At 49.3% G+C, this 23,669-nt stretch overlaps 1 protein-coding gene across 3 annotated transcripts; it reads right to left on the bottom strand.

The window, feature by feature from the left end:
• Window positions 1-978: 978 nt before the first annotated feature.
• On the bottom strand, window positions 979-23,669 carry TANGO2 (transport and golgi organization 2 homolog; the record flags this gene model as incomplete). Of its 3 annotated transcripts, XM_084244455.1 has the most annotated exons (8): window positions 979-1,099; window positions 3,217-3,321; window positions 4,554-4,707; window positions 8,607-8,677; window positions 12,311-12,425; window positions 13,234-13,353; window positions 18,932-19,020; window positions 23,614-23,669. In XM_084244455.1, the coding sequence occupies 8 exons, from the start codon at window positions 23,667-23,669 to the stop codon at window positions 979-981; spliced, it is 831 nt and encodes a 276-aa protein (XP_084100581.1). The 3 variants fall into 3 exon arrangements, with proteins under 3 accessions (XP_084100581.1, XP_084100583.1, XP_084100582.1); XM_084244457.1 differs by lacking the exons at window positions 4,554-4,707; window positions 8,607-8,677; XM_084244456.1 differs by lacking the exons at window positions 8,607-8,677; window positions 12,311-12,425.

Here is a 23,669-nt window from a genome sequence, read left to right as displayed (position 1 = left end):
ACATGCCTGGCCAGTTGAATGCCAGCACAGGACACTGTCACTTGTGGGGCAGCCCACTGAGACAAAAGAGCAGTAGTCCAAAGTGTAGGCCTGACTACAGTGCTCCCGAGGGGGCTCCTCATGGGACCCAGATGAATCCCTGGCTCCTTCACCAAGCTCAGGAGCCCCTGTAATTGGCACCTAGCTTGTCCCGTGCACACAGGCTCTCTGGTACAGCCTCTGCCCAAGGACAGACAGACAGACAGGTTCATGGACCCTCAGGCTTCCATTATGGCACTGAGGCTGCCATGAGCAAAAGGAAAAAGTAGAAAGAGCCTGTACTGGTGGTTGTGCCTCATCAGGTGACCCTGAAGGCCTGGAGAGCAATCCTCACCAGCCGTGTGCACACATTGCCAATCGGCCTGCCACACAAGTTACTGACTCACCACAATCTTGGAAGTTTTATTATCAGTGTCTCACATTCAAGTACAGATTTCAATGAAATTTGATTCCCCAGGAAGAGAAATGACAGGAACTGATTGTGTCCCCTTGCTGAAATGGCCTACTCAGCACCCATGACTTCCAATGAATGGGCACAGGTCTACCAAGTGCCCAGCATACATAAGACCACTCATATGTGTGGAACACACACACACACACACACACACACACAGTGCCCCTAAGCACAAAGGACCATCCCGTGCACATAATCTTCCCCCAACACACACATACACACACACACACAAACTACTGAATCCATCAACCAGGCTTTGCTCCTGAGAGTAGGTTTTACTCCAGTCTAACTCATGCCTCTTTCCAAATGTGGCTGTGGAGCTCTGTCATCCTCCACTGATAAAAGGGCAAACCCTAACATGGAACATAGATGACACACAAATTAAGAGGGCCCTGATTCTAGGGGCCACCGGCAGAGTCACATGTGACTGTGAAAGGTTTCCATTTGCACAGGCCCTTGAGGCGGGCATTCCCCAAGGGGGAGAGTTAGCTCTGCAGTCTAAATTCATGAGTTCTGGTCTCCCAGCAGAAGGGATCCTTATCCAGCATGCTGCGCTCTGTGAAGGTCACGTGCCCATCTGCGTCCACGAGGATGACTGTGTTGGTTCTGAAAGAGAATATGGGGCTCGTGTTCAGCCTGCTGTCCTCAGTCCTCTGCCCCCCTTTCACAGTCCCAGCTGGGATTATATCTGAGGCACGAGGCACAAGCTCACCACTGCTGGAGTCTGTATTAGACACAGCCTGGCTTTTGGTCACTAGTCATGAATGAGCAGCCTCAGTCTTGGGGAGTGAAGGGGCCTATCAGGGGAATCTAAGTACATATCTAGTGGAGACTGGGGCTCCCCTATCAGCCCTGTAGGCCCATGTCCTGTGAATCTAGCCTGAACACACTCTGAGGTGTAAGCCCCAACTACCCACCACTCTCAAAAGGAAGGCCCCATGCTTACCAGGCACTTTCCCATTCAGAACTCCCTAGGGCTTCTGGGCAACACAACACTAAGCTGTACTGGATTCTTCTAAGATGTCAAACATTCAACTGCTTGGGGACCAGGCCTCCTTCACCTGAAATGCTCCCTTCTGTCCCCCTTCCTTACCGTCTTGTCCCAAATGCTCAGTGTACCTTCTCCCCTCTAACCCTCCCCACAGCAGTGTGTCCTCACTTCATTATTGTCTGTCTCCCTACCTCCCTACCTCCTTACCTCCTGCCATGACCCCCAGGGGCAGGCACCAGTCCCTAAGCAGCCCAACGAAGGCTGATACCCAGGGTGGGCATGTCCATACTCAAGACTGAGGGTTCCTGTTGGCCCCAGCAACCACATGTACACCTCTCCCTCCCCCAGGAGTAGGCCGGGTACTGCCACATGCACATGAGCACACTGAGCATACAATTTAGTCACAGAAATAAGCCTATGACAGAGGAGAGGCTGGAGGGAAATGATGTCTCTGTGCCTACTAAGGGAATGGCCGATCCAGGTACAAAGGTCACTCTTCAGGGGAACCTCCCTTGGGACCTGGAGCATCAATGCCTGGCATTAACACTACAGACATTGACCATCATGTCTGCCCCCCAGCTGTCATTTCCCAGGCGTGGGGAGTGGAAGACTCAGGACTGCTGCCTTCTCGGTCAACTGAAGGTTGGTCCCCAAACCTTCACGTCTGTCCCCTGTACAATGTTCTCAGACTCAGCAGAGACATGACCATGTCACCATGGCAGTCACCTCACAGTTGCCTGGGGGAGCCACCTCTTCCCCTGCATGGAGACATTAACAACTTAACCTCTCCCACCTGTGGGGATAAAAGGGGCCTTACTCACCCAATCTCATTGGACCTAAACCTGAAAAGCAGGTGTATATGTGGTATCACCCTGACACCAGTTGGCTTGATATCACCAGGCCCAAGTCCTTAGTGGCTATGGCAACCTGAGGACAGGTCCCATCCATCATAGTCACTGCAGATCCCCAGTCCAGCACAAGGCTAGCACCCACAGAGTCCATAACAAGCCAGTATAGCCAAGTCTCAGTAGAGATGTCTATGCCTATAGCAATGCTCCACCTCCAGGCAAGACAGGCTAGGCATGCAGCACTCTAGGAGCATCAGTCTGTCTAGCAGCTTTCCCTCCAAGCCATCTCCAAGTGCAGTATGTGGGTCCTCAGATGGGCCAGTCAGTATTCCCAGTCCACACAGCCAGGAAAAGGGGAGACAAGGAAGGAACTTGCCTGGAAAGCATAAAGCCAGGGCTCTCTTCCCCAAATATCCTCACCTTTAGGCTAAGACCAATGGTTACCCTTTTCCGGGGTGAGGTGACATCCCTGGTGTGAGATGATCTAATCCTGGCCTGGTCACAAAGAGGACATAACAGGCCAGGGACACAGGTGAGTGAGGGGAAGAGGCAAGCAGTGATCTTTGGGCTCACAGGGATTTGCTGACATGAGCATGCTCAATGCCAATCCAACCCCTTGTGACTGTGTTGGGTCTAAGAGACCCTCCTGACCCCCCTAGAAAGCAACAGCTGCCACAAGGGCCTTGTGTCTGGCCTGCAACACCCTTGGGAGCCAATAGTCCTTTTGTATATGACCATTAACTGTGGCATCTGCTCACCCCACAGTCCCTGAGCTGAAATGGTAGCCACTTCTGGACAAGGAAGAGACTCTGGGATCCAAGGAGTGCAGGGAACCCCAGGTTCCTCATGGAATAGGCCCGGATGTGCCCGGTAATCCTCTGTACCTGGTGCCGTAGTCCGGGCATCGCACACACACAGCTGCATACTTGCTCAGAATGGGCTTCACATACTCCCTTCCCTGGGACTCGATGGCTGGGTCTGGCAACTGCCTGAAAGGACAGAATAGGGGTCCATGCCAGCTTCCTTGCTAGCTACCCATACCCCAGCCTGCCTGCCTGCCTGTTATCCTTGATGCCCTGTAGTACCTGAAGAGCTACCAGCCTCTAGAAGAACAAGTTTTCTTCCATGCACTTTCCTGTTTATAGCCTAAAATCTCCATCAAGCCTTTCATTTAGGACTAACTGCAAGACCACTTACCCCAACCCACTCACCAGGAGCTTTCCCCCAGGACCTAGGACCCTAGTGACATGAGCACCAGTAAGCTGGGCACTGGGGAAGACTCTGCTGGGTGAGAAAATGCCCAGGGCCCCCAGGGGAAGGAGAGAAGCCCTCTTTCTTGGTGAGACTCTCTTGGTGAGAGCTTGCCCACCCTCCCCTTGGTGAGAACTGAATGGGTATGGGTGCTGTGGGCATTAGCTTGGTTAATGGATGTGATTACCTAACCACATACTTGCCTCAAGAGGTCCCCTCTGGGCATCTGTGGGCCAGTACCAGGGCCACAACCATCACTAACAATAGCCTAGGACCCAGTCATGGGTCTGCAGGGATGAAAGACAATGCATGTGAGCTCAGCAGGCAGGCCTAGGCAGGGATCCCCAGGTGCCATGCTTCAGAGAGGAGAGCAACAGAGGTCCAGTAATAGGTAGGGTCTCAGGCGAGAGAAGAGGGAGATAGGCCATAGGGGGCTCCTGCAAGAGGCCACTGGGCTATCAGGGCAGACAGTGAGTGGCCTGGCTAAGGTAGAGGGCGGGTATGGGCTGCATCACTATGTGAGAGGAAGACCAAAATAACCTGAAAATATTTGGTATCCCTGGTGTAGATGCCCATGTAGAAGTCACCTGAGATGCCTCAAGGCCTGTGAAAGAGGAAGCCAGGTCTGTGGCTTCTTCCCCCCCGGGCAAGTCCTGGGACAGGTGTTCCAAGGCTACTGGCAGAACAGCATGTGTAAAGGACAGTCAAGCCCTGACTGCTCACTTCTGTGATTTTCTAACCACCTGGAATCTTCTGAAATCTTCCACTGGCCCTCTGTGTGTCTCCAGTTTCTTTGAGCCCCATGCAAACCATCCACATCAGACCTCTAAGGCTGGTGGGACAGCTGTGGGGGGAAGGAGGTGATCGGTGGGGAGGAGACAGAGAACATCTCTTAGGGCATTGCAGGGCAGCAGAGCCTCCCTCCCTGTGTGCCCCAGGGTTGGAAAGGTGGAGGGACTGGCCAACTCACGCCTCCTCGTTGTTGAGCACATCCAGGAGCTGGGCAACAAGAGCATCCTTGGGAACTGCCTCGCTCCGCTCCACTACCTCCAGGAAAAGCTGCTTCCCAAAGCACAGCTTCCTCCAGGGGGTCTCCAGCAGTGCATTGCTCAGCCCATAGGTCCCTGTAAGGAAGGGGTCAGAATAGGCAGTCCACTGTCTGACTGAGGGTAAACTCCCAATCACCCAGCAACATGCAAGGTGGTAGGGACATGGCTGAGACTGAGGTCAGGACACCCCATGATCTGGCACCTTCTCTGTAGGCATTCCTAACCCATCTGCATGGCAAGACAATACAATGAGGAGACCACAGGAATCCATAAAAGGCATATATGCCAGGTGGCCTTGATGGGCAGGATAATAAAGAATAAATGACCTGAATTCCACTGGGTGAAGAAAAGGGGGAAACGTGCAAGGGAATCCTCTCCTCATCTCAATCCTATCCCTAAGTAGGAAATAGCTGCAAGGTGGAAGTCCACCTGAGAAGATGAAGGTTGGGAAAATCAGCAAGCTAAGGCCAGGGGATGCCCACCTTCTATAGGTCAGCAGTCTGGGAGTCTGCCAACATGGGGTAGTCCCACATAGTGGTACCGGCAGGGCCTGCACACATGCCAGGATCCAGGATAGGGGAGCCATGGGGCTTTAGGGCTAGTTTCTCAGAACAAAGTTACAGAGGGTAACAGAAGGCAAAAAAAAAAAAAAAAAAAAGAAAGAAAGAAAGAAAAAGAAAGGGAGAGGCATGAACTACGGGTGGAAAGGCCCCTCTGAGCCTCTTAAGGGGCTCAGCAGTGACAGGTAAGTCTGGAGTCATGTACACTGAAAGATGCACTGATTCTTACCATCCTCTGATGCTGCCAGACTTTTGGGAGATCTTGACCAAGTCTGATGTGATGCCAGTCACTTATAGGAAGACAGCTCAGGCACCACCAGGCACCCATGGCACTGCCACCAGCCTCAAATATCATGATGGGTATGGATGTGGAGAAGTTAGAACCAACTAGAGTGTCGTGGGAACGCAGTGAGGAACATGACAGTGGTGGAGCAGGTTGGTATGGCAAAACTCTGCTACTTGAGCATAAGTTCTTGTGCCATTTATTGAAAGCATAAGGCTACTAAAAGCTGATCATGTGACAATGGTATAAGGAATAAAGTCTGGAGGGTGGGATTGGAATGAGGGACAAAATCTTATGAGGAACAGAGAAGGCGACATCATGACCATATGTCAAGAGACACTTGCATATGTGCTGATGTTACCACAGGCAGAGTTATCCTGAGACCACCATGGAGATAGTCATGTAATCAGGTCAAAGGAGGCCCACGACATTCTAGTTGGTTCTAATTTCTCCACATCCATACCCATCGTGATATTTGAGGCTGGTGGCAGTGCCGTGGGTGCCTGGTGGTGCCTGAACTGTCTTCCTATAAGTGACTGGCATCACATCAGACTTGGTCAAGATCTCCTAAAAGACTGCAATGCAATATGGGCTACATTCAGTAGGTATTCAAGTATGGATGCTGTGTTGTGATTTGCAGATAGCAAATAGGTCACAGTTTTCCACGAGTGATCAGCTCATAGGAACCCACACTACAGCAGTGGAAAAGACGTAGTAGCCTCACGCAAATGACGGAGGTGGACCCTTACCTCATACCACACACAGGAATCAATTCAAAATGTCCCCAAGACCTAAACATGAGAGCTAAAGCCTTAAAATTCCTAAAGGAATTTTAAAATTCCTAAAAACTACACAACCTTAGATTAGGCAATGAATTCTTATCTTGAACTTCATCAAAATTTAAAACACTGTTGGGCCTCCCTGGTGGCGCAGCAATTGAGCGCTGGGTTGCGAAGCTGCCCGCAGTCTCTGCAGCGCCGGTTCGATCCCCGGCTGCTCCCCAGCCACCGGAGGAGGGTCCCACACGGCGCGCAGACCTCTCCTGCTGCCCGCTGCTCCCCTCAGCAGTGTACTTCTGTCCTTCTGCCTGCTCTGCTCCCTGCTCTGGCTCTGGTGAATTCTCTCACCCTCCCGAGCTTCTGACTGTACCCGGTGCATGTATAACCAAACAAACAAACAAACAAATAAATAAAGCATGCCTCTATAAAAACAAAAAACAAAAAACACTGTGCTTCAAAACATACCAAGAAGAAAGACAACCCACGAAAAGGGAGATAATTTTATTCAAATTATAAATCTGATAAGGGACTTGTAACTAAACTATATGAAGATATTCTACAAGTCAATAATAAGACATAAAACAACCAATTTTAAAATGGGCAAAGGATTTGAAAAGATACATCTCCAAAGAACACATACAAATGGTGAATAAACACCCCCAAAAGTGCTCAATGTGACTGGCCATCAAGGAAATATATATTAAAACCACAAGATACTGGGCCTCCCTGGTGGCACAGCAGATTGAGTGCAGCACTATGAAGCTGTCCACAGTCTCTGCAGCGCCGGTTCGATTCCTAGCCAGCCAGGGAGATTCCCACATGGTGAGGCAGACCTCTCCTGTCTTGCCTGATGTTCCCTTCAGTAGCGTACTTCGGTCCTTCTGCCTATTCTGCTCCCTGCTCTGTCTCTGGTGAACTCCCTCATCCGCCCAGGCCTCTGGCCTGTACCCCAGCTCTTGTATAAATAAATAAATCTTAAAAAAAAAAAAAAAAGCTGCAGGCCTCCCCTGGTGGCGCAGCGGTTGAGTGCTGGGCTGAGAGGCTGCCCACAGCCTCTGCAGCGCAGGTTTGATCCCCAGCCACGGGCGAGGGTCTCACATGGTGCGACAGACCTCTCCTGCCGTGTCCGCTTCTCCCCTAAGCAGTGTATTTCATCACTCTGCCTGTTCTGTTCCCCTCTCTGGCTCTGGTGAATTCTCTCACCCTCCCGTGCTTCTGATTGTACCCAGTGCTTGTATAAATCAATCAATCAATCAATCAATCTAAAAAAAAAGGTAAAAAAAAAAAGTTGCCAAAAAAAAAAAAAACAACCACAAGATACTACTAGGATGGCCCTAATAAAACAGACAATAACAAATGTTGGTGAGAATGTGGAGAAATTAGAACCTCATACCCTGCTGATAGAGATGTAAAATTGTACAGTTGTTTTGGAAAACATTTTGGCAGTTCCTCAGCAGGTTAATCAGTTACCTTATGATCCAGCAATTCCACTCCTATGTATAAACACAAAGAGATGACAACATGCATCCACACAAAAATCTGCAATAGATTTTCTATGTGGGAGGGGTTTTTTTTTTTTTAACAATTTAAATAGACAGGTTTATTAGGAAAAGGAAAAGAAAGAACTGAATGAATTTTCAGAGCAGCACCATCCACAAAAACCAAAAGAAGAAACAACTCAAGTAACCATCAATGGATGACTGAAGCAACAAACACTACAACATCCAGGGCCTCCTGAGTGGTGCAGGCGGTTGAGAGCAGCGCTGTGAAGTTGTCTGCAGCCTCTGCAGTGCCAGTTTGATCCCCACCGGCCGTGGAGATACCCACATGGCGAGCAGACCCCTCCTGTCTCGCCTGCTGTTCGCCTCAGCAGTGTACGTCAGTTAGTCTGCCTGTTCTGTTCCCCACTCTGTCTCTGGTGGATCCTCCCACCCCCCGCGCCTCTGGCCTGTACCCCAGTTCTTGTATGCATAAATAAATAAATCTTTAAAAAAAAAAAAAAAAGAATTTCTCCTGAACAATTTAACAGAAAACAAGCATTACTAGCCAGGTGCTCTTAAGTACTAAGAATCCAGCTGCTTCCACAAGGGCTAATGCATAGAATAGGGGGTGGGGATGGGATTCTCTGCATTCTTCTATGCGTTCATTTTCTAACACTTTCCAGATGGCAATGAGCTCACCCCTAGGGAAAGGTGGCATAAGTTGTGGGCAGTTTGACATGTGGACCTGGTAAAGCCACAAGCCAGTACAGGCCATAAAGAGAGATAAAAAAGTAACTGTATCTCTGAAAAGTACAGAGGTGTTCCCACAGGATCACCCAAACCTAGTCATTACCCACCAGGGCAGGCTCACCTGGTGCCAGGACAACAGGCTCTGGCTCCCCACGGTTTCCATAGTAGCAAACCACATCTCCCTTCGTTGTACTGTGGATGGAGAGGAGAGAGGATCAGACCAGAGCCACTGGGTGTCCTGCCCCCACACTGCCTGGCAATCTCCACAGCCTCATGCCTAGCAGGGGCCCAGGCACGTGGCCAAGGCAGGGACAAGTCAGGGATACAGGCCTATAGGGACCTTATAGGCAGGGTCACCAACACCCCTAGGAACCAGCAGGGTCACCAACACCCCTAGGAACCAGCAGGGTCACCAACACCCACAGGAACCAGCAGTCTGGGAGTAATATCTGAAATATCCTCCTGCCTCCCCACAGAGGGCTGAGCCTCATACTCATGAATGCTGATCCCTCCAAAGGCCATGGTCATTCCCCTGCAGCTCATCTGTGAGCTCCTCCATTTGGGACAGGTACCCTGGGGTGACAAAGACTTCTCAACAAAGCACTAAGGACCACATTTTTCCTCTTTTATAGACTGGGTATATATATATATTTTTAAATACCTTAAAATGGCCTGGGTGAAGATGTTCAATTCCTAAATACAAGAGTAAATTCTTCTGCTAAAACTTGGAATGCCTCTCTCTACTGCAAAGTAAAGAGGGACTTCCTGGTCTATGAACCACCTTCTGGGTGTTGTGCTGAACACAGAGCTGTGCCTTGGATGCACAAATGTAGAGAAAGGGCTGGACAGTAGGTTTTGAGGGAGCTACTCACCATGCCCACCCTGGCCTGTTCCTCCTGCTCAATGCCACCCAGCAGGCAGAACTCCAGACCCCCACACACCTTCACATTCTGTTCACATTCTTCCTCACCACAGCCCTTGGCTCCCTTCTTAAGACATTTACTAATGACCTCAGAGATTTTGTTTGCAGACAAAAAGTTGGAAAGCATAAGGACCTTCAGGATTGGACCCTTACTCCCACTACACCTGCTTGAGTGGAAGGAGGCCTAACCCAGAGACTGGCCATGGTGGGGATAAGTCTCTCTTCTTGCCTTAACATCCTCCTGGGGCCAACCACAGGCTGCTTTCTGCCCTCTGATTGCCTCTGCCTTCTGGCCTCAGCCCTGGGCACCAGCTGCCACCTGGCCCTCAGGACACTCCTATCAGTTCCATCTGTCCCTCAGGCATAACCCAGTAGGCTCTCCTGGTCTCCACCTGCTTCCATGGTCTATGTTCAGGGAGGCAGGCCATGACACTGTAGTCCTGGGAGCCAGGAAAGCTGCTCAAGCTTCAAGGGACACACCCCTCTGGCCCTGCACTAGAGGGAGTTACCTGCTTTTGGATGAGTCCACTCAGAGCACAGGGCTCTTATTACCCAGCCACTTGATAAGGCTGCCAGGCACTAAGTCCTGCCAAGGATAGGGACCATTCTCCCAGGTCAGGTCAGACATAGACAGAACTACTGACAGCCAAAGTGAGTCCTAAGCTGGAGGGAGCAGCGAGGGCACAGGGACCCTCCAACCCCCCAAATGGAGCCATCCAAATTTGAGCAGTCAAGGTGGAAGGAGAGTTTTCAGGGCAGCAAGTACCTGGTTGAGCACCAGCCCACATGCCCAGTCCTGCTTACGGGACACCCCACCCTCTGGAAAAAAGCATCTATCTGCAAGGCAGTGCCAGGCCAACCACACCACACACAGTGGACACTCAGCACAATGAACCTGCAGGTTCAAACAGGCTCACCACTGACCAAAACACCAAGGGCATCCACCAGCTTCTGGGACATTAAAGGGGGAAGGGTGCCAGCAGTAGACAGCAGAGGACAGATGGAAGGGAGCATTGGATGCTCACTGCATTGGAGGGCAGTTCCTGGTGACCACATCTCTAATGCATTTCATCCAGGCCACTCTGGTTAGGCTGATCAGGGTTGCTCTCACCAAAGCCTGAATCCACCAAGGCATAAGGACTGTGCTGAGAAACCTTGGGTATTAGAGGGGTGGACACCCAGCAAGGACCTCCCACGTGAGCCTCCCTTTACACCACTGCTATTCCCTCCCCTGTGCATGTTCTACCATATACAATAGCATTCTCTCACTTGTTTGCACACTTGTAATTGAGCCTTGGCAGCTGCCCACACCCTGCCCCTTTTCACCAGCATCTGACTGGTGACCTTGGTACAGAATCTGGCGTCCCACTCAGGGGACAAGGGTTCCTCATGACTCCCACTAATCTGCATTGTGCACCAAATATCATTTCACCTGGGGGCTAAATATCTACCAAAGGAGGCAGGTCACACCAATGCCACAGGTAGCACCTGCTCCTCAGATGGCACTAAGGAAATGGCAGCAAATGACAGGCCCAGGGTTAAAGGTAGTCTGTGTATTTGGTGCCTGAGTTGGTGCTGGGCATGGCCAGGGTCCGGGTCTGGGAGCCACAGAAATAAACAAACTCTTGGGCCTCCCCGGTGGCGCAGCGGTTGAGCGCTGGGTTGCAAAGCTGCCCGCAGCCTCTGCAGCACTGGTTCGATCCCCGGCTGCTCCCCGGCCACCGGAGGAGGGTCCCACATGGCACGCAGACCTCTCCTGCCGCCCGCTGCTCCCCTCAGCAGTGTACTTCGGTCCTTCTGCCTGTTCTGCTCCCTGCTCTGGCTCTGGTGAATTCTCTCACCCTCCTGCGCTTCTGACTGTGCCCAGTGCTTGTATAAATAAATAAATTAATCTTTAAAAAAAAAAAAGAAATAAACAAACTCTCAGAAGCCAGGTCATGGCCTGATGGTGGCCAGCCAGTGCCTGGTACCTGCACTTCAGATGGAAATGCAGATACCATAGGCAGGTGTCTAGGGCACCAAGCCAACAGCAACTCCTTACCTGGTCCCTGATTGGTGGGAGGCAGTGGCTGTCTTTAGGGGCATCCATGAGCCCAGTCAGGTACCCACGGCTGTGCCACAGGACCCAGCCCTTACTCACACCAGCAGGGACCCTGGTCAGGCCACCTGCCTATCTAAGCTCAGCAGTGTCAGGCACATACACGGTGGCAGTCAGGACCTGCTGAGAGCAGCACTGAGGCTCTGCATGCACCCCCACAGCCATCCAGTTATAGCCATCAGCCCCCTCTGCATCTGTGTGCCCCAGGTAGGCCTGGCAATGTTTCAGCTGCATTTTCCACAAGACTCAGGTCCCCTGCGAAGTCCTAATATCACAGTCAGCCTCACAGCCAGCACAGGTACCCCTGGAGCTCCAAGCCCAGCACTTGCCTGGGGGGACCTACTTCTTCAGTCGTAAGGGCAGTACACTCCAGCCCTCTCCTTTTTGCAGAGGAGCAATTAGGCTTCCACATTCACTGGTGAGGGCCATGGGTCACTTGCATGGTTTTGCTGCCCTTGACAACTCCAGACAGGCATTAGGGACCATCTGCTCCTCAGCCACAAACATGGCAAGGAGATATGGGAGCTGAGAGATTAGCGTAGGTTAAGGGTACCAGATACCAGCAGAGTGCCCTCTGCAGTCATGCCCCCAGCTCTCACATTGTCCTAGGAAGCCCCCAAATCTGCTCTCCAAGTCCCCACAACAGTGAGTCTAGGAAGGTTTCAGTCCTCTGGATGCTCACCAAACCCATCCAGAGGGATGTCCCTGGAGAGGCCATCACGAGTAGTCAAAGAGTAGTGTGGCAAGAGCCCCACTTCCTACCAAGCCCATAACTCTAGCCCACGGTGATACCCTGTACACCCACCTCAAGTCGGCTGCTATGAGGTTGAAGCCATTATATAGGTGGCCCTCTGTGGAGACCTTCTTCAGGTAGGACAAGCTATCCACATCGGTGGTCAGAAAGTGGGCCACAAGTTCACCTGCGGGCAGGGGATACACACCCATAGCTGAGGTAGCAGGGCTGAGTCCCCCTCTCTACAGAGACTAGGAGGCCCTCCTGCACTGGCCCCCTCCCATGTTGGTCATACTTCATTAACCTAGCAGCCAAGGAGGATGGCATTGAGAACTCTGTTTTCCATTTTTTTAACTCCAAATTTGTGAATCATTTTTAATAGCTTTTTTTTTTTTATAACAAGAGTAAGCATTTCAGGACAGTTTATTGATAACGATCATTAACTGCTCAGTTGCTCTTAGTTGCCTGTTCTAAAACAAGTCTTTTTATTGAAACACAAACTTTTCTGTAATATTTATGGAATATAAAGTGACTTCAATTGTCTGACTTGTTTAGCATGGCACTGTTAGTGTTTATTAATAAAACATGCATGGGTAATTAAAAAAGAGAAAGAGAATTCTGTATTTATTTATTTATTTTTTAATTTTTTCCTCATTATACCCCATAGGTGAGCATGAAGGAAAAAAAATCTTCAATGGGGACAATGTGTGTCCTTGGAGCTGTCCTCCCTGGGCAGCTGATTGAGAAACATTGGATAGTTGGGAGGCAATGATACAACTATGAGGAGTGATACCTTGGCTAGTGGCAAGAGTAGAACGTGCTCTCTGAGAGGGGCAAGCCCTGTCTGCACTAGTAGGTGCAGTTTAGGGCAGCCTGAGGGTGAATCCTACAGTGAAGTCAACCAGCAGGTGACAGAGCAGGAGCCAGTGACCACCCCCCCATACTTCCTCCCAGCCCCAAACTTCCTATAGCACTACCCCCCTCTTGGCCAGTACCTCGGCCCCTGGCATCTCGGTCTAGCCTAGGCTGCAGGTAGTTGGTGAGTGCCGCCAGCTTCCCTCTTGTGCTGATGCCCAGCCAAGTGCCCCCTTCCTTGCCTTCTTCCATGTCAAGTCCTGCAGTAGACAGAAGTGTAACCATCAGTAGTGTCCACCATGGTGGGTGCCAGCCAATCCTGAACCCACACCCTGGGAAGATGCCTGCTCAGCCCAACAGTCCTAGTTGTGCAGCAGGGACCCGAACTACAGGATGAGGCAGCCCTTGGATACAGGAGCCCACAGATACCAGGGTGAAGTGGGCACCTGGCGTGGGCAGAACACATTCCAGTGCTTGAGCTGGCATTGGGCTAGGAGGAAGCACCTGCTCCATCACACCAGGAAAGGCACTAAGCCTCAATCCCAAGTCCTGCACCAGGTGCAGGAACACCACCTGTCCATCCCCAGGCAGGATGTGCGGGCCCTTGGGTGGCTTCATCACTAGGAAACCAGTGCACATCCAGGCCCTCCCACCTCTTGTTCACGCCCCCTATCCCCATAGCACAGACCCAGGCCATAGACTCCACACACTGCAGGACCTCACCACAGTGTAAGAGAGCTTTCAAAGCTACATGAGAGCACCTTCTAGACTAGAGGGTCATTTTACTTGAAGACTGGGTTAAAAATGCCTGAGTCATTAAAAGTCGTTTTTATAGCAATAATAAATTACAGCAGTAAAAGCAATAAAAGATGGCGCCTCCCTGGTGGCACAAGGAGTTAAGACGCAGAACTATGAAGCTATCCGTAGCCACTGCAGCACAAGTTTGATCCCCGGCCAGCCAGAGAGCTACCCACATGGCGCAGCAGACCCCTCCTGTCTCTCCTGCTGCTCCCCTCAGCAATGTATTTCAGTTAGTCTGCCTGTTCTATTCCCCACTCTCTCCGGTGAATCCTCTCACTCCCCACACCTCTAGTCTGTACCCCAGTTCTTGTATACATAAATAAATAAATCTTTTTTTTTAAAAAGCAATAAAAGATGTACAGATCAAAAAGAAAAAAACAGTATTTGTAAATGACAAAATTATACGTAAAGAACATCCAAAAGGCGGCCTCCCTGGTGGATCAGTGGGTTGAACGCAGAGCTGTGAAGCTGTCTGCAGCCTTTGCAGCAATGGTTCAATTCCCAGCTGGCCAGGGAGAGTCCCACATGGCGCAGCAGACCTCTCCTGTTTCGCTGGCTGTTCCCCTCAGCAGTGTATTTCAGTAAATCTGCCTTTTCTGCTCCCCACTCCTGTCTCTGGTGAATCCTCTCACCTCATGCACCTCTGATCTAGACCCCAGTTCTTGTATGCATAAGTAAATAAAATCTTTTTTTACAAAAGGAAGAAAAATGTGTAATACCTAGACTCAAAAACCACAGAACAGTGCTGAAAGAAGCTATGTAAACCTGAAGGAAAGATATGCCCTGTTTGTTGACTGAAGATTCAACACTGTTAAGATATTTCACTCCAAATGACCAAAAGAATCAATACAGATTCAATCAAAAATCCCAGCATGTTTTTGTTTCATAGAAATTAACAAGTTGGGGCCTCCCCGGTGGCGCAGCGGTTGAGCGCTGGGTTGCAAAGCTGCCCGCAGCCTCTGCAGCGCCGGTTCGATCCCGGGCTGCTCCCCGGCCACCGGAGGAGGGTCCCACATGGCGCGCAGACCTCTCCTGCCACCCGCTGCTCCCCTCAGCAGTGTACCTCGGTCCTTCTGCCTGCTCTGCTCCCCGCTCTGGCTCTGGTGAATCCTCTCACCCTCCCGCGCTTCTGACTGTACCCAGTGCTTGTATGTATAAACAAACAAACAAATAAATAAATCTTTAAAAAAAAAAAAAGAAATTAACAAGTTGACTCTAAAATGTAATATGTACACATAATGAACTAAGATGGTTAAAGCAGTCCTGAGAAGGAATAAAGATGGAAGACTTACTCCTCCTGATTTAACAACTGCTAATGATAAAAAGCTGCATGAATTAAGAGAGTGTAGTTGTTGGCATCAAGACAGACAAACAGATCGATGGTAATAAAGCATCTAGAATAGACCCACATTTATATGTTCAACTGAATTTCAACCAAGTAATGCAACAGGCAAAAGAATATCCATCCAATAAATGATGCTAGAACAACTAGAAATATGGAGGAGGGGGGGATACAAATCTCAACCCCTACCTGGCACCATATACAAAAATTAATTTGAAGTAAATCATAGAGCTAAACATAAAACCCCAAATCAGGAGGTTTCTAGAAGCAAACAGAAGAAAATATATGTATGACCTTGGGGTAAAGTAGGCTCACATTTTATGGCTAAGATGCAGAAGGAACACACCATAAAATAAAGAGTAGCTAAACTATTCTTTGTTAAAATAAAATAAAATATCCTGATATTTTATCATTAGGATATCATTAGGAAAGTAGGTAGGCAATACATTTATCCAACATACAACTCAAATCCAGACTTCATAAAAAACATATAAATCAACAATGAAAAGTGAATTGTATTTCTACACCTGACCAAGCAATAGTGTTCAGGCTTACCTCCTATACATAGCAACCAAAACTCCAGACAAAATACATGAAATAATGGATTTCAAGACACTGAGCCTCAGAAAACAAAGGGCAGTGATTGCTAGGAGACAGGAAAGAAATTGAGGTGGACCCTCATTTGATTGGAGTCTCTAGGATGCTATACAGGGAGGGGGCCTGGGCAGAGTCAGATAGATTTCCTGGCTGAGAAGGTGGGCTGAGAGTCTGGGGAGACCAGGCAGCCAGAATTCATGGGACAGAAGACCAAAGAACGGAGTCACAGAGACCCTGTACGTGTGTGAGAAGAATCAAACAGAAGGATCAGGGAAGACAGAGCTCACAAAGGGCGATCAGTGCTTATTCCCAGGACCTACCTGGTAGAATCTCAAAAGTCACGGCACTAGTAAGTGTAGACAGAAAGATCTTGCCTGAGTAGCGGAGAATACTTAGCCATATGCTGGTTACAGCTTCTGGCCTGCCCACCTAACAAGGCCTAAAAGGATAAAACTGATTCTGGATAAGTTAACTGTGTCCCAGAATAAAGCTCAAGAGAATTTACAGGTATACTAAAATATTCAGGCCCAAACAAGATGAAAATCCACGAATATTTGACACCCAATCAAAAGTTACCATGTAAGCAAAGAAGCAGGAAAAATACAGTCCTGTATTCACTAAGAGGAGTTCAATCAATCCATTAAAACTGATTTGCAACTGTTGCAGATATCAGAATTTGCAGGCAAGGTCAGTGAAACAGTTATTACAACTGTTTTATAGAGACAAGGATGATATAATTTTATATCATTTGAAATATCTATAGATAAAAATCACAGTATACAAGATGAAATATACATGATAGGATTAAAAGCAAATTAGGAGAAAGGATGAAAACATAACAATAGACTCAATCTGAATCAATCTAGAAATAGAAAGAATCTAAATAGCAACAACATAAAATGAAACAATGAAAAAAAGATTTTTTTTAAAAAAGCTTTTTATGTTTTTTGTTTTTTTGTAAGATTTATTTATTTATGCATACAAGAACTGGGGTGTAGGCGAGAGGTACAGGGAGTGAGAGGATTCACCAGGGACAGAGTGGGGAGCAGCGGGGAGACAGGAGAAGTCTGATATGCCATGTAGGTCAGCTCCCTGGCTGGGGATCAAATTCATGCTGCTGGTGAGAGCTTCACAGCACTGTCTTTAGCCCCTGCGCCACCAGGAAGCCCGAAAAAAAAAAAAGATTTTTAATGAAATCAAGCACTTAGAGAAAATAGGGTTTTTGAAAATGAACTGAACATCGTCAAGGTCCAGGACAAACTCAAACTAATGCATATCTGATGAGAGGCAGAGGGAAAAATAATTAGAAAAGAGTAGGAAGTGGGAAAAAATATTTGAAAAAATAATAATACCCCATTAAAAAAAAAAATTCTAACAAGTTCCCATGCAATGCTGGTGCTCTGGTTTAAGGAATACCATTAACCTACAATTCTGACCACAACTTGGTGATGCCAGACAGTAGAAGGATGCGGACATAAGCATCTTCTAGCCTTACGCTGGCAGTGTTGGCTGCTGGGCCCACCCAGCACAGTGGTGACTGGGCTACCCCCCAACTAGGCAGGAGTTCTGAATCAACATTCTAGGGGCTAAATCCAAATCACTACAAAGGATAAGTGACTGAACCACTAGAGCTCCCCAGTCAGAGGGCCTGGGTAGGTGGCCAGGATTGCCAGAGGGCAGGCTAGCTCTTCCTCCAGGCTTCTGTGTCGTCATTTACAAAAATCCTTGAGAGTTGCCATCTGTTCCCCTTTGGCATCAGTCCCTTGACCCCATCCCATCCACACATGGAATCAGCCTCCCATGTGTGCCCTGCAGCAGCAACACACAGAGTCTACCATGTCCCCACCAATACTTCCTATTCTATCTGGTTTAGGATGGCTGGGAATGACCCTGGCCACACCTGCAGGCTTTCCTTGGCCCTCCTCCCACAGCACCACACAGCTGCCCCTTGACCTCTGGGAGAACCGTGGCCAGAAAAGTCAGGAACTCCCAATGCACATCCTGTACTATTGCACACACAGCAGTGTGAGCCCTGCCCCACACTCCTGTTGACATCTAGACATTTTCAGGATTTTTTGCCCAGCAAACGATGATAAGACTGAGACCCAGATAAGATCTATTCTCTTTCACATCTCACAGCCATCCAGAGTCCATGCTCACAGCCTGAAGCAGCTTTCTCCACCACCTGCCAGACATCCTGCCCAGGATGGTGCCGTCTTTACTCCCATCTTGCTCCTAACATGATGCCATGACAAAAAACCAAAAAAACAACTCAGCAGTGTTCTCCTCACACCACTACCTGACCACGGTCTGCACAGAGGGCCTTCTGTAAAGCTCCACAGGCAAGTCGTTAGACACGTCAAAAGTTCAGGGCACATGAAGCCTCCCTGGGTCCACGAGGCCATATGACCAGCCCCCGGGGATATTGAGCGCCACTTTCAGCTCTGCCAGACTCCCGGGCGCTTGCCTGCTGGTTGGCACACAGGCAGAAGGACCTCTGACTTGGCCAATACCTGTCCATGTGCCTTTCTAGTAGACCCCAGCCCATCTAAGGCAAGGAATTGCTTCCTGTCCAAGGGCCTCAAGGAGGCTGCCAGCCATGTGGGCAAATGGCCTTGCTAACACCCAAAGAAACTTGGATGCACCTCCCCTCTGTAGCACCACTTGGTACCCTAACCAAGCTTCAGCTCCCCAAAGTCAGGCTGGTGCCCCCTAGAGCAAAGGGCATTTGAGGGAAAATAGAAACCTGCAGATATGCATGCACATGCACACCCACATGCATGCACACCCCCCAACTATGACACATGATCAAAGGGATCTTTCACCTCACACAAATCCAACTACATACCACAGTGAAAGGTGGATTAAATAATACAAGCTGATCCTTCCAGCTACCTCTTTTAAGGATCTACATGGCCATGAAGCCATGTGGGTGGGGCTTAGGGACAGTTCTGGGACTGAGTACCTCAATGCTGGCCCTAGACCCTCATTTTGGAGTCCACCCCACAAGAGTCATTAGTGCCCACTTATTCATTTCACATTTATACCTAGTGCACCTACAGCCCTCCCAGCCTCTCACTCCTTCAGAAGAGACTCACCACTGAGGATCTCATTGTTGTTCCCCCAGAAGTCTGCTGCCTTGGATGGTCTGTGGTAGAATTCATCCCTGTTGGCTGCCAGGATGAGCCTGAAGGAGAAAGCCTGACTGAAGGTCTCAAAAAGACATGTTTTTTTCTCTCTAGTTAATAATGAAAATTTGCCTAAGTAGCAACATGGGCAAATGCCAAAGAAGATAGGAACCCATACAGGATGAAGATTCAGGTGGTTAGGTTCTGGGAAAGCCTAGACTGTGTCCTGGGGTTTGCCTGAGGAAACAGATAGGTGCCAGGTGAAGATGCATCCCCAGCACTCAGGGCCAGGAGATGGAGTTTCACCCAGCCCTGTGGGACAGCCTGGGCCCAAGCCTCCAAGAATTGGGCGTGGGTCAGACAGATGGTGCAGATGGTGTGGAGCTGGTGGCACTGAGCACATCACAGGTACTCAGGCTATAAAGGGGGGGGGGGCTCCCATCCATCTGTCCCTTCCCCTGAAGATACCCCCAACTCTCAAGTCTATGAGCTTCCAGGAAATGTGAAGGGGTCTACCATCAGAAAGTGGTGGGACACGTGGACAGCAGCACAGGGTCTTCAAAGGCCACTCTAGCCTGTGTTTGGGGATATTTTTTAGGAGAGAGGGGGTAATGATTTCTGTGTTTTACTAGTGAATCAAACAAGTTTATTTGGCAATTAGGATACTGGTTTTGTGGTAAAAACATGAAGTTTCTAGTCAACCTTGCCATTAAAATAAATAAGAACATATGGGCCTCCCTGGTGGTACAGGAGGTTGGGCACCACACTGTGAAGCTGCTCGTAGCCTCTACAGCGCAGGTTCATACCTGGCTGGCTGGTGAGAATCCCACACGGCGCAGCAGACTTCTCCTGTCTCGCCCGCTGCTCCCCTCAGCAGTGTATTTTGTCAGTCTTCCTGTTCTGTTCCCCACTCTGTCTCTGGTGAATCCTCTCACCCTCCTGCACATCTGGCCTGTACCCTGGTCCTTGTATAAATAAATAAATCTTTTTAAAAAATAAATAAATAAGAGCATAGATGGTGACTGTGGGTTAGGGTCAATCCCAAGACACCTGTTAGACCTCAGGATCTAAGAAGTGACTGCAGTAGGACCTGAACACCACAGCGGGCACAGAGGACGTGCAGCCAGGAGCAGGGAATTGTGTGGTCATACAGGAGTACCTGTACAATGGGACCAAGTGACTCTAGTCAGTGGCCAGATACTAAGAAACCTGCAAAAAAATTTTTGTATTGACTTGTCAATTTGCTTGACTCGAACAATTGCTCTTGGTAAAATGTGAATTAACAAAGCTGTCCATAAAACTGAAAATGAATCCAGCACGGGCATCACCACTCAGGCTTTGGAAGCATTTTCTTTTTTTTTTTTTTAAAGATTGATTTATTTATGCATACAAGAACTGGGGTACAGGCCAGAGGTGCAGGGGGTGAGAGGATTCACAGAGACAGAGTGGGGAGCAGAACAGGCAGACCTACTGAAATATACTGCTGAGGGGAGCAGTGGGATTGAACTCATGCTGCAGTGGCTGGCAATAGCTTGATAGTGCTGTCTTTAACCCCTGTGCCACCAGGGAGGCCCCTTCTTTGGAAGCATTTTCATTGGGTGTACAGTGTGTGACCCCACACACAGTCCCAACCACAGCCAGAGGCCTAGTGTGGCCACGGAACCAGTTGGGTGTGCCCAGGAAGCAGCGCCACTCTAGTGATACTCATCCACTATGTGCCCACTCTCTACCCCTCCACATAGCTGGCTATGAATATGCCTGAGTGGGGGAGGGTCACTATCCCTGATATGACTCCCCAGTCATTCACAGAACAACCCTCTGGAGCTCCAACTGCATTAGTCCCACCCAGGCCCCCACCCTGGGTTGAGACAGATAGCCTGTCCCTACCATCTGCTTTCCACCTTGTCTGCTCTGCCCCTTCTGGGACCAGGTCTATGTCTGTCCTGACAGGTACCACTCCCACAGACTGCTTACAAGGCCTGCCCCATGGAAGGAATCCCATCTGCTGTGACCTGAACTGGAGGATCTCTAGAGGAGAAGATAGTGTAAACTAAGGTAGGGATGCAGCAGGGACTAGCCAACTCCCACCCCCAGATCCTAAGGATGGGAGTCTAGTTGTACATGGTCCCAATGAGTACCCTCTGTCAGAGATCCTGTGTTCCTCCTCTGCTCATTCATCCCTATACCTGTGGCACAAGGGAAGTAGGAGGGCCATGGAGGCAGAGCACATTATGAGGTCAGCACTGTTAGCTTCTGGTTGATTCTTATATATGACACCAAAAAAAGGGAAAAATCGGGCCTCCCAGGTGGTGCAGGGGTTAAGTCTCAGTGCTATCAACTATCACCAGCCACTGCAGCATGAGTTTGATCCCCGGCTAGGGAGCTACCCACATGGTGCAGCAGACCTCTCCTTCTTGCCTGCTGCTCCCCGCAGCAGTGTGTTTCAGTCAGTCTGCCTGTTCTGTTCCCCACTCTGTCTCTGGTGAATCCTCTCACCCCCAGCACCTCTGGCCTGCATTCCAGGCCAGAGCAGTAACGTGTTTGTTAATAACTTGAAATATTAATCGCCAAGTTATTTTTGTCATAGCAGAAGTTATTTAGCTGAATTGCTAAAATTCAGAGAGGAGGGGGCATAGTAAGTATCCCCATCATACTCCACGTAAGAGAATGTATTCTTTCCTGCCAACTCTGGGTACTGCATACTGACAGAAGTTATCTGTATCATGACCACCAAGACACAAGGGATGTGCTGATCGTCAGAGGATGAGGATGTGAAGTTTTAGTCTACTGATAATGTTTTAGTCTGCTATTAATGATTCATCACCAATAGGCACACCTCATCCTGCTGCTGAGCATGAGTCTGAGCATCATCTTGTAGGGGAAACTATGCACTACCTGGGTAGGCCTGTGCATCTAGGGGGAGTTTGGTGGCAAGTAGCAGGTGCACAGGACCATGTCAGTGATCGCAACTGTAGTGACGACCTCCATGGAAACCATCATGAGGGGCAACTTCTCACCCAGCAGTCCCTCCAGGCTAGAGCTGGTAAAAGGCATCATCTCGTGAGTCTAAATAAACATTCTGATGTAGAGGGCAGTTATGCGACAGCCATGATCATGTTGCCTTGATAGGGAGTGAGGTATATCAATTTTCTAAGCACCCAAACAAATGACCTCAAACACTTCAGCTTAAAACAACACCTATTTGTTATGTTGGTCTTTAACCAGGAATCTGGGCCCACTGGTGTTTACTTCTCTACTCAGGTCTCCTACAGGTCCTGAGTGAAAGAGAGACCCATGTACCCCCTCCTCACTGCAAGAGGTTGGAAGTATTCTTTTTTTTTTTTTTTTAAAGAGGCATGTATTTTTATTTATGTATTTATTTATTTATTTGTTTGTTTGTACATGCATTGGGTACAGTCAGAAGCGCGGGAGGGTGAGAGAATTCACCAGAGCCAGAGAGGGGAGCAGAGCAGGCAGAAGTACCGAAGTACACTGCTGAGGGGAGCAGCGGGCGGCAGGAGAGGTCTGCGCGCCATGTGGGACCCTCCTCTGGTGGCCGGGGAGCAGCTGGGGATTGAACCAGCGCCGCAGAGGCCGCGGGCAGCTTCGCAACCCAGCGCTCAACCGCTGCGCCACCGGGGAGGCCCTGGAAGTATTCTTAAGGATGCATGTCAAGTGCAAATACAGTCAACAGTGGACTCGGTGACTGTTAGGTTCCATGTCCTCACTTGAGAAATTCTTCACTTGGCCAGGTAAAAAGCAAGTCATTTTGTGGGTGCATTGGAGTTCAATTAGTGCAGATGGGTGTATATGAAAGCTTGGTAGCCAGCAGAGCGGGCCATGCCAGCTAGCTATTGTATCCGAGTCCCCAAGTCCCCTTCATTGCATGTACTACGGTAATGGAGCTGAATTTTGCACTTGGGAGCATTATCAGTTTTGTCAATAGAGGGCACTGAAGAAATACCAGAGGAGAGGCTTCTTTTCCTCACCCCATTGTGCTTCCTCAAGACATTCCCACAACACACATGGCTTCCCCAATGTACCTATAGTAGTAAGTTGCACCCAGCATCCCTCCTACCCTAAAAAGCAGATTTCCAGCAAGTTCTGCTGTTGTGGCACCCCACAATTTCTCACTGTGCTGTGGCTGTGCCTCTTTCTCCACCACAGTCTGGACCTTAGCATGGGGGTAAAAGGTACAGTTCTGCCCTGGGCACTCCAATCCCATTATCGTTAATAATTCTTTATGTTATACTTTCCCTGCTTGAATCACTCTGCCCGGATTCTGTTCTCTAGCTCACAGAGCTCACTCTACTGGAGTCATTTAGGGTCAGCTCCTGGACTGTGACCTGGCTCCACTGCTCACTCCTCTGCAGGAAGGGAACACTGGACAATCTTCAAGCCCCATCTGGCCTAGTATCAGTGAATGCAGACACAACGTTGGGCGGCATGATATCTGCGTGATTTTTCATGGTGACAAAAATGAGAAGCTAGTCAGACAGTGACCACTGTCTGACCATGCAGTCCTCCCAGGGCGTGCTCTCTCCCACCCATGGGCAGCAGCCCTTCCTGCACACAATACCTATATGGATCCCATGAGGAATGCAGTACCTGAGGCCAAGCGGAAGACAGCAGACACAGAGCAAGGGGGTTACCTGTATGCATTTTTGGAAACAGGACGAGGATCAAACTTAAAGAAGATGATGCACAT

Source organism: Talpa europaea (genome assembly GCF_964194135.1).
Source record: "Talpa europaea genome assembly, chromosome: 10".
Lineage (NCBI taxonomy): Eukaryota > Metazoa > Chordata > Mammalia > Eulipotyphla > Talpidae > Talpa > Talpa europaea.
This window is presented reverse-complemented; position numbering and strand designations above follow the sequence as displayed.